The 11,729-nt window shown below is 43.3% G+C and overlaps 1 protein-coding gene across 1 annotated transcript in view; it reads left to right on the plus strand.

Annotated features, from left to right (window-relative positions):
• LOC109930943 (GAS2-like protein 2B) overlaps positions 1 to 11,729 on the plus strand; it is a 253,141-nt gene that overhangs the window by 216,969 nt on the left and 24,443 nt on the right. The window contains exons 2-4 of the mRNA XM_048612621.1: positions 2,173 to 2,414; positions 8,438 to 8,545; positions 10,428 to 10,524. Of these exons, the coding sequence (XP_048468578.1) occupies positions 2,173 to 2,414; positions 8,438 to 8,545; positions 10,428 to 10,524 (447 nt within the window). The remainder of the gene's footprint in view (positions 1 to 2,172; positions 2,415 to 8,437; positions 8,546 to 10,427; positions 10,525 to 11,729) is intronic.

Raw genomic sequence — 11,729 nt, forward strand, 5'->3', positions numbered from 1 at the left:
TTTCTGAAGAAGGGTCTAGGCCCGAAACGTCAGCTTTCCTGCTCCTCTGATGCTGCTTGGCCTGCCGTGTTCATCCAGCTCTACACCTTGTTATCTCTTAATGTTTTTGGGTCTCCTTACCCTTTTGTCCCTTTCCACTTGTAATTAACAATAGCATCCTGTTAGATTTCTGCTGTATCTACATACTAACCTATGTGACTTGTACATGAGAACACCTCTGCACCTTGGAATTCAATAGCTGTTCCCTGTTTAGGTAGTTCTTGCCTTTTTACTTCCTTGAGTCAAAGCGAACAGTGACATTCAATCATACAGCATGGAACCAGACCCTTCGGTCCAACCAGTCCATGCCGATCTCAATACCAAACTAAACCAGTTCCACCTGCCTGTACTTGGCCAATATCACTCCAAACATCCCCTGCTCATGTGCTTACCCAAATGTCTTTTAAACACTGTAACTTTACCTGCATACACCTCTTCCTCTGGAAGTTTATTCCACACATGAACCACTCACTGTGTACAAAAAGAAATTGCCTCATCTTTTTAAATCTGTCTCCTCTCACCTTAAAAATATGCCCCCTATGAGGCTGTCACCAAGCTAGCTTGTTCTTGTTCAGATGTTTCGTCACCATGCTAGGTGACATCATCAGTGAGGCCTCCGATGAAGTGACGTTGTTCTACTTTATTTGGAATTTATACTGTCCAGCCCGTTATTGTGAGTAGTGTCATTTCGGGTTTTGATCTGTATGGGTTTGTATATGGGGTCCAATTCTATATGTTTGTTGATTGAAGGATCAAGAACATATCAGAACTGATAAAAGACTCCTAAGACCACTAGGAATCATGGTGGCCCTCACAGCCACTCTACAACAAACACTTTCAAGGATTAAAGATCCCATTCCCACAACATGCAGAATGAACGTGGTTTACAAAATACCATGCAACGACTGCCACAAACATTACATCGGACAGACAGGAAGGAAACTAGCCATCAGAATACATGAACATCAGTCAGCAGCAAAACGGCACGATGAACTCTCCTTAATATCTGTACATTCAGACAATGAAGGCCATCAGTTTAACTGGGACAAAGTAACCATAGTGGCCCAAGCCAAACATAGACACGCACAGGAATTCCTAGAGGCATGGTTCTCAACCCATACTCCAATCAACAAACATATAGAATTGGACCCCATATATAAACCCATTTAAATCAAAACCGGAAATGACAGGATCGGACAGTATAAATTCCAAGTGGAGTAGTATAACATTGCTTCATTGGAGGCTCCACTGATGATGTCACCTAGCATGGTGACGAAATGTCTAAACAAAGACAAGCCAGCTCAGTGAGCAAGTCAACAATCTCATCCACAACCTGAGCTACGGATCTTTACCAATACTTTAAATATGCCCCCTAGTTTTGAACTCCCCCACCATTGTGAAAAACTTTTGCTATTCACCTTATCTATTCCCCTCATGATTTTATAAACTTCTATAAGGTCACCTCTTAACCTCCTTCACTGCAGTGTAAAACATCCCATCCTATCCAGCCTTCCTATATAACTCAAACCCTGCATTCCCAGCAACATCCTGGTAAATCTTTTCAAAATCCTCCCTAGCTTACTAATATCGTTCCTATAACAAGGTGATCGAACTGGACACAGTACTCCAGAAGAGGCCTCACCAACATCTATACATCCTCAATAGAATGTCCCTACCCCTATACTAACAGGTCTGAGCAATGAAGGCAAGCATGCTAAACACCTTCTTAATCACACTGCCTCCATGAGACACAAACTTCGAAGAATTATATACCTGAACCCCTTGGTCTCTCTGTTCTACAACACTGCCCAAGACCCTACTTTTAATTGTATAAGTCTTGTCTTTGTTTGTTTTACCAGAACATAATACTTCTCATTTATCCAAATTAAACTCGATTTGCCACTCTTCATTAAAGTTTGAAGGAGATTGAATTGGGAACCCCCATTTCTATTATGACTGGATCACAATGAATTCTTTATTGACTGTAGAGTGCTTTGGGATTGAGCATGGGGAGGTGCTCTGAGTTCACAGCAGGCACTATATAAATGCAGGTCGTTCTTTTTCGATATGCTCCCAGTGTATTGTCTCCCGATCTTTATGGATCTGACCTGCCGGCTCTGCTCCCATTTGCAGATGTGTTGATGTTTGAGACGGAGGACCTGGTGTTGAGGAAAAACGAGAAGAACTTTGTGCTGTGCCTGCTGGAGGTGGCGAGGAGAGCTTCCAAATTTGGGATGTTGGCCCCGGTCCTCATTCAGATGGAGGAACAGATTGAGGAAGAGATCCGGGAGGAGATGGATCTGCCATCAGAGATCATCCCTCCAAAACTCAAACCACAGAAAGAGCTGTGTGATTTCAGGAACTTGGATGAAATGGTGAGTATGCCAGTGACTGTACTCTCTTGCTGTCCTACACAGAGGCACAAGTATTCTTCATAGAATCCAATCAGGGAACAATAGACCATTCTGCTCATTATATCTTACTTTTTTTTTTCTTTATTCATTCACGGGATGAGGACATCACTGGCCAGGCAGCATTTATTGTCCATCCCTAATTGCCCAGAGGGCAGTTAAGAGACAACCCCATTGCTCTGGGTCTGGAGTCACATGTAGGCCAGTCCAGGTAAGGATGGCAGTTTTCTTCCCTAAAGGACATTAGTGACCCAGATGGGTTTTTCTGACAATCGACAATGGATTCACGGTCATCATTAGATTCTTAATTCCAGTTTTTTTTATTGAATTCAAATTCCACCATCTGCCATGGTGGGTTTCGAACCTGGGTCCCCAGAATTCTACCTGGATTAATAGTCTAGTGATAATACCACTAAGCCTCCCCCTAATTACTAACTAATTACTAATTGCTAACCCTTTGAAAGAACTATTCAATTAGTCTATTACCCCCTGGCCTTGCAAATGTTTTTCTCAGTTGTGTTTCTAATTCCTGTTTTTCCAAATGTTATTATTGAATCTTTCTTTTGATTACATTCCAAAATAACTTGCTGCCTGACAAAGAACTCTCCTCAATTGCCAACGATCCTAAATCTCCAGGCTCTGGTGACCAACCCTGCAGCCAGTGGAAACATTTTACCACATTTTAGAAGGATATGAAGGCTTTAGAAAGAGTGCAGAGGAGACTTCTAAGACTGGTTCCACATATGAGGAACGTAGTTACGTGGAGAGATTAGCGAGACCGGGGCTGTGCCCCGAGGAGACAACAATCAAGCACAATTTGATTGAGTTATTCAAAATCATTGAGGGTCCAGAAAGAGCATAAAGGAAGAATATTGGCGGAAAGATCCAGAACCAGAGGACATGGATTTGATGGGAATGGAAAAAGAACCAAACTTGAGATGGGGAACGTCTTTTTCCATGCAGTGAATATTTGGGATCTGAAATGCACCATCTGAAACTGCTGTGGAGGCAGATTCAATGGTGGCTTTCAAAAAGGAAGAGAAATAGTTTGGGGTATGGCAGGAAGTCGGTGCATTGAAACTCAATGAGTTGTTCTTACAGAGAACATGATGGGTCAAATGGCTTTCCTGTGTTCCATGATTAGATATTTAACCTCTTCAGCTCTATGGAGGATAATCACAGCATCACCTATTTTTCCACATAACCAATGTTCCTCATTCCTGGTACCTTTTCATTGCTTACAGAGAGTATCCTGGAGCTGGGAGACTGGATATCAAACTGTACAGACCAGAAAGGTCCAGTCCAACCCTTGGCCCATATTAGGTTAGCTGTAGATATGCTGTGGTAGGTCTGCGTTAGGTTAGCTGTAGAGATTCTGTGGTAGGTCTGCGTTAGGTTAGCTGTAGAGATGCTGTGGTAGGTCTGTGTTAGGTTAGCTGTAGAGATGATGTAGTAGGTCTGTGTTAGGTTAGCTGTAGAGATGATGTAGTAGGTCTGTGTTAGGTTAGCTGTAGAGATGCTGTGGTTGGTCTGTGTTAGGTTAGCTGTAGAGATGCTGTGGTAGGTCTGTGTTAGGTTAGCTGTAGAGATGCTGTGGTTGGTTCTGTTCTTACCTGTCTCGCTTCTGACTGTTATTGGATGGCCTTTGCTAAAAGTTACCCTCTGTCAACGTTGGGCAAGGATGGCTTGGGATTAGGATGCAAATTACATGTGCTCTTCCTTTGGAAAATAGCTGCCCCGATTAAGAAGCACAGGAAGGATGCGGCTGGATACAGAATGTCGGACTTTACCCCGAGGTGTGTATGTAACTACAGCCTGATAGAAGCCTGAAGCAGTGATAGAAGCCGAATGTGAACCAGCACCAGGGATAACTAATCTAACAGGGAATAGGCGTGGTGGCGCTGTACCCCAACAAGAGACAGCTACAATGGCACTGTTCCCCAATAAGAGACAGCCAAGGTGGTACTGTATCCCAACAGAGGACAGTTATGGTGGCACTGTGCTCCAATAAGAAACAGCCACAGTGGCATTGTACTCCAGGAGGAATAACACCCTAAGGAAGTGTAGTCAAACATGAGATAGTAATTGAGAGTCTGGACCCCAAAACCAGCTTCACTGCCCTCACCAAGCCCACCCTGCATTGATCTCTACCTCCTTGTGCGTGAACAGTCTTCAAAGAAAGTCGGCTGGGGGTTGACAAGGACAAATTGGGTTGAATCAAATAACAGGAATGTTTTCTCTGATTTTCTTATGCTGCCATTGGTCTATTCATTGTATCGTCTGGTCCCTTTGATATTCCTGCGAAGCCACACACGCTCACATCTTAAAGAGACCAGTTCTTGTGCAGGCCCTATAGGTCTCCTGTGTGGTCTGTACTGTACTGATATGTGACCCTGTGCCCATTACAGAGGTTGGACACCTTGATTGGAGGAAGAAAGCCCATTTGATATGTTGGGTATTGGTAATCCCAAAAGATCTGTAGTGGAACTTTTCCCATTTTCCATTCATATAAATAAGTTGAACGTTGACTCAAGAGGAAGTTACTGAAATCTGTAATAGCAGACTGTGAGCATGGCAAACACTATAGACAGGGTGGGCTTATAGGAGACACATGCAGTTTAAAACAACAAATTGTGAAGCAGTGCATATAGGAATAAAGAACTCTGCAAGGAATCTATGGGTAAGATTCTTTAATCAAAAGTAGTAAAGAGAGATCTGGGGTGAGTATTGATCTTTAAAATTGATGGAGATTAAAATAATTGTAAAGTGGTAAATGGTATTTTGGATTTTAAACAAAAAGTACAATACAAAAACAACGAGTTAATGTTCAATGATAACAAGGTGTAGAGCTGGATGAACACAGCAGGCCAAGCAGCATCAGAGGAGCAGGAAAGCTGACATTTCAGGTCTGGACTCTTCTTCAGAAACCGAAACATCCAGACCCGAAACGTCAGCCTCTCTGCTCCTCTGATGCTGCTTGGCCTGCTGTGTTCATCCAGCTCTATACCTTGTTGTCTCAGATTCTCCAGCATCGGCAGTTCCCACTGTCTCTGAGTTAATGTTCAATTTGTACAAATCTTTGAGTGGGCCGTAATAGGAGCTCTTTGTATAGTTTGAGGCTTCCCATTAAACAGGATCCACAATTAAAACTATTATAACGGGCATGAAATTCAAGCTAAGGTAATAGAACAGAGGGAATGAACAGGAACAGGAAGAGGCCATTCACCCCATTGAGCTGTTCTATCATTCACTCAGATCATGGCTAATCTGCATCTTAATTCCATAGACTCACCTTGCTTCTGCAAGCCATAATGTCCTTTTCTGAACAAAAATCCACCAACCATAATTTTGACATTTTCAATCAATCCAGAAGTTGTGCCTAGGTACTTTTGTATCGAAGTTGGCACTGTAATCGGCGACTTATAAACTTTTCATTATACTCATTAAGTATATGTGACAATAAAGGCTAATCTATTCAATCCTCAGACAACAGCGATTTTTGGTAGACAATTCTGAATTTCCACTCGCTTTTGTGAACTTATGAACACTCTGAGACCAATTTTAATGTTATGTCCTATTGTTTTGATCTACCTTGACATTCTCCATAAACTTAAGTTGTTTCCAAATCTCTACTTCTCAGACTCTTGCTTCAAGTCCCATCGTCCATTGACCTTAAATTGACTTTTTTTTTAATCATTGCATTTAAATCTCTCCATCCCCTAGCCCCCTCTCTATAACTGTAACCTCCCTCAACCTTGCAGCGTCCTCCTGAACTCTCCATTGCAAATTCCAGCCCATTTCCACCTCCGCACTGTAAAACTCAGCTCAATGTTTTTGTGAAAATCAGTGATTTTTAAACAACTTTGAACAAATATCTCTGCATCTAATGAGACCCTTGGGCATGCATCTTGTTCCACACTCCCTGAAAATCTTGACAGTGCACATCTAATCTCCAATGTGACATTGATTGCTCCTGTGTTTTGATGCAGGCAAGTCAATAAGATCCAGCTTCTCATGCTGGCAAAAGAAACCATCACTCTCACAGTGAGTAGTGAGATGGCAGGATTAGTGAGTCTTCAAGACTGAGTCACAATTCTGTCAAAGAAACTTCAGAACCTGTTCTCTTCCCAAACTTGATGTCATGAAGATTTTTCAGGTCAATTCTCTGACCTACTTTTCTAATTGACCTGCTCAGAGATGTTATTACACACCGCTGGAGCAGGTGGGACTTAATCCCAGGCCTCCCAGTACAAGGATAGGGACACTACCATTGTACCACAAGAGGGCCCCTGTTAATGTCTTGATTTTTTTTTGTATTTAACCTATTTTTCTAATCAGCCTGTTCAGAGATGTTACTGTACACCTCTGGAGCAGGTGAGACTTGAATCCAGGCATCCCAGTACAAGGGTAGGACTGCTACCATTGTACCATAAGAGGGCCCTTGTTAATGTCATGTTTTTTTTATTTCATTTAACCTATTTTTCTAATCAACCTGTTCAGAGATGTTATTACACACCTCTGGAGCAATCGATATCATGTAATTTCAATAACCTGATCAATTTCAGTAGCAAGCAATTCCATCCCATTAGGCTAACATTCAGAAGGGCTTTGGACCTAAATGAACTTCGTCACATCCGAATAATGGCAACAAATTTATCGTTGAAGTCAATCAGTGAACGTGACCATAGTCCCAGAAGACCGTAGACCATTAGAGAGAGAGATGGTGAGATTAACCTGAGGGCTGAGGATGAAAAGGCTGGAACTTCCTGTTAACCTTCGCCTGTGCGAGAATTGAACCCGTGTGGTTGGTATTACTCTCCAGTGCAAACCAGCCATCCAGCTAACCAACTCCCATCTAACCAGCCCTGCATGGCTGAGAGAGTGAGGAGGAACATCCTCACAGAAAGAGTAGAATGTAGTCCTCAGCAAACACTCTACACCTTTCTAATGTTGGGTCCTTTGATTGGGTAGAGAGTGCCTCTGAATGACACCCCTGCAGGACTGTGCATGATGATGTGACTCATTAAATACCAGCGGGGCCAGACTGAGGCCCTTCAATAGTCGTGGATCAGGATCTCAATCCAGCTCCTGGTGGGAAAGCTGCCCGTGAGCCTTTCCACCCCTTACTTAATTAGGTGGAGATGGGAAATTGATGGGGTCCCCATCTCATACTTTCTTGCTGGTAGGGAACACTGAAGTCAGTCCTAAGTCTCTCAGCTGTCCTGTATCTGCTGTGCGTTAGAGCTGGATACTTTGTTTCTGAGCCCAAACACCATGGTTTCAAAAGCCCCACACTAGACACCTGAGCACATCATCCAAGCTGACCATCCAATGTTAAACTGTTGGAGGTGGCTTCTCTCAGATGAGAAGTTATATTTTTTACATTCATTTACAGGGTGAGGGTGTCACTGACTAGGCCAGCGTTTATTGTCCATCCCTAACTGCCCAGAGGGCATTAAGATTGCACCACATTTCTGTGAGTCTGGAGTCATATGTAGGCCAGACCAGATAAGGATGGCAGTTTTCCTTCCCTAATGGACATTAGTGAACCAGATTGGAATTTCCGACAATCAACAATCGTCGTCATTAAACTCTTATTTCCGGATTTTTTTATTGAACTCAAATTCCACCATCTGCTGTGGCGGGATTCGAACCCAGGTCCCCAAAACATATCCTGGGTCTCTGGACTAACAGTCTAGTGATTAATACCACTAGGCCATCACCTGCCCCATTACATGAGTCTTTCTCTCTGCCCTCTGGCTGTGAACGATTATTTGAAGGACAGCAAAGAGAGTCTTGGCTAACATCACTAAAACAGCTGATCTAGTCACTGATTTCATCTCTCAGATTGCCATTGGCCGCTGCATTTCCTACGTTACAACAGCACGTCAAAAAAAAATCATCTCGGAGGTTCTGAAATGTTTTGGAACATTCTGAAGTTGTGAAGGGCTCTGTTTGCTTACCTGTGTCTTTTTTTAACTTGGCAGGTACGTTACTTAGTGAGCCGCTGTACCTGTCCTGATCAGTTTCCCATGGTAAAAATCTCTGAAGGGAAATACAAAGTGGGCGACTCCAACACTTTGATTTTTGTGAGGGTGAGTGCTAGCAGATTTCCAGTTTTTGTTTTAGTTTGACAAGGGCACCGCTTTGCTCATCTCCACGAATGAATTTTGCCCCATTTTTCAGTCCTATCTTCTCTCCTCAGCTGTGGAGAGGAATTTACAAACAACAAGCCTTTCTGAAATCCACTATTTCCTCACAGACCCAAGTGCAGGGCAATTCTGGAACAGCTGAAAATTTGCCTGATATTGACTAAAGAACAATTTTAAATCTAAAAATCATTTTATGATTTCCTCGTTGTCCCCGGGCAAGAGGATCATTCACGGTTTAGAAGGATTATGTTCATAGAATCATAGAATCTCTACAGTGTGGAAGCAGGCCATTTGGCCCATCAAGGCCACACCGACTCTCTGAAGACCATCCCAGCTAGACCCCCCACCCTATCCCTGTAACCCTGCATGGCTAACCCACCTAGACTGCACATTTATTGTGCATTTATTTGGAGAAAAGTCCACTCATAGGGTTGGGAGGGGCAGGCCACTGTCAAACCCATTTCATGGTTTTGTTTAGTATATTTGATCATGGGGTGTGGGTGTCACTAACTAAGCCAGTAATTATTGCTCATCCCTAATTGCCCAGAGGGCAGTTGAGTCAACCACATTGCTATGGGTCTGGAGTCACACGTAGGCCAGACCAGGTAAGGATGGCACATTCCTTCCCTGAAGGACATTAGTGAACCAGATGGGTTTTTATGACATCTGACAAAGGGTTCATGATTACCATATAGACTTTGAATTTCATGTTCTTATTGAATTCAACTTCCACTAATTGCCATAGAATCTGTACAGTGCAGAAACAGGCCATTTGGCCCATCAAGTCCACACCAACTCTCTGAAGAGCATCCCGTTCAGTCTCACCCCTCTATCCTATCCCTGCATTTCCCATGGCTAATTCACCTAAAGTGTACATCCCTGGACGCAATGGGGTAATTCAGCATGGTTAATCCACCCTAACCTGCACATCTTTGGACTGTTGGGAGGAAACCAGAGCACCCGGAGGAAACGCACGCAGACATGGGGAGAATGTGCAAACTCCACACAGACAGTCGCCCGAGGGTGGAATTGAACCTGGGTCCCTGGCACTGTGAGGCAGCAGTGCTAACCGCTGAGCCACCGTGCCACCCCAAATAGGTACCTATAGGTCAAATCACAAGAACTTTTATATAGGTTCTTCATAAGGGTCATTCTCTACAGTCAAACGTGATCTGAGGCCATTTCATAACTTGCCTGTCCCCTGTTTGACCATCACTACTTGCCAACCCACATTGGCATTTGGACTGAAAATGCCTCCACTTTGTGATTCTGGTGTTTGTATCCCTCCGTGACATTGATTCTCCAGGTCTCTGAAAGATTTTATAAATATACATTCTTGATGCTAACGAGTCGTAAGAACTGGGTGAGGCACAAACTTTAAGACAGCGACTAGCTGTCCAGTTTGTATCATTTACACCCACGCTGTGCTAAAAATCTGCAAATGACACTTCATCATTGGCTGTACAAATGCACCAACGCTTACGTTGCAAAAAGGCATTGGTCAGAATTAATAATCCTCTGTGGAACATACCTGGTCTGGGTTTACCAATTTATTGCTTTAACGCAGTCACGGTCATCATCATTGATCCCTCTCTGTTCCATCTATGTGGGTGACAGATTGTATTTAGATGCCAAGAATGATTCCATAATTCGGTGCTGAAATTGTCCTCCAGACTCCACCACAAAGACTTCAAGAGCTGAAAACAGCTTGTTCTAAAAATGAAATTAAACAAATACAAAAAAAAAGCAATTTGCTGGTTTGCTCAAGGAAAGACATATTAATTGTTCTCCGGGCTCACTCCTGCCTTTCTGTCTTATTTTGTAGATTTTGCGGAGTCACGTGATGGTGCGAGTGGGTGGGGGATGGGACACCCTGGAGCATTACCTCGACAAACATGACCCCTGTCGTTGCACATCACTGAGTAAGTGCTGGCTGGTCAGGAGCTGCTGGCTATAGAGATCAGGCACAGCGTGAAGAGAAGACCGAGATATAGCTGTACATGTTATAAGAACCAGTTTCCATTCCAAAATCCAATTGTTTTGCAGTGGACATGTTGGATGTTGTCGTTTGGTCGTACAAACCATGTGCGCTGTTGGGGGAACAAAGGCACATTTTGCTGAGGCTTTTCATCTTGCACTCATCAGGACATTTTGCAAGAATACCAATTTAAGAGGAAAACAAACATTTACACTGCTCAAGAAGAGAGTGCTGATTGGTTGGCAAGTGGCCTCTGAATTGGTGGAGGCATTGCCATGGAGGATGCACCACATAATGACGATTAACAGTTAGTAAGCTGGTTTGGATACATTTTAAACCAGGCTGCGGGTTGACTCTGATTAGTCAAGGTGCTGCCCTGAGAAATGAACCGTCAGATAGTATACTGACAACCAATTTTGGGTTGTCAAGCTCCAGTATGAAGCATTTTATTCATTCTGGAAGCTACATGTATTAACGCGAACAATCCAGTTCTTGCAGATGGAAAGAATATGTACACACGTGTACTGCATCTGTTTCTGAAAGAACTGTACCAAGGCTGGTATCCCATCACTAAGACACCCTTTATTTACTTGTGAACAGTACACTGGCTATGGCCAGCCAGCTCGGAGTCAGTCTCCTGAACTGAGGAGATTCTAAATCCCCTGTTTATATTGGTCAGCCAGGGCTTTGTGATTGGCCCAGGTTAATAACCCCAATCGAGGATCTCATAGCCAACAAGATCCACCTGGTTCCAATCACAACCGTTTCAAATCAGCAAAGCAGGTGGCAGCCATTCGCTGGTGCATTACTCAGATCAACGTCTTGACCGATCAGAGTCAGCCTACCCAGTTTAAAATTTAAACAAAGCCCAGCAGTTAACTGTCAATCATCACAAACCACTGAAGTTCCATGGCATTACCTTGATCAATTCAAGAGTTGTTTTGCCAATCAATCAGCTTTGGTTTTCCCCTTGAATTGGCATTCTTGTGAATTGTCCTGATGAGAGCATGATGAAACACTTCAACAAAATGTGTCCTTTCTCAGCCATGCTTTGGAGATTCTTAGTTGGTCCACTGAAAACAAAAAAAAACTTCCCAGGGAAGTAGATCGCCATTCCTGTTTCATCACTCCATTGAACTATTGGAAGTT

The sequence above is a fragment of the Rhincodon typus genome, chromosome 26 (genome assembly GCF_021869965.1).
Source record: "Rhincodon typus isolate 14 chromosome 26, sRhiTyp1.1, whole genome shotgun sequence".
Taxonomy (NCBI): domain Eukaryota; kingdom Metazoa; phylum Chordata; class Chondrichthyes; order Orectolobiformes; family Rhincodontidae; genus Rhincodon; species Rhincodon typus.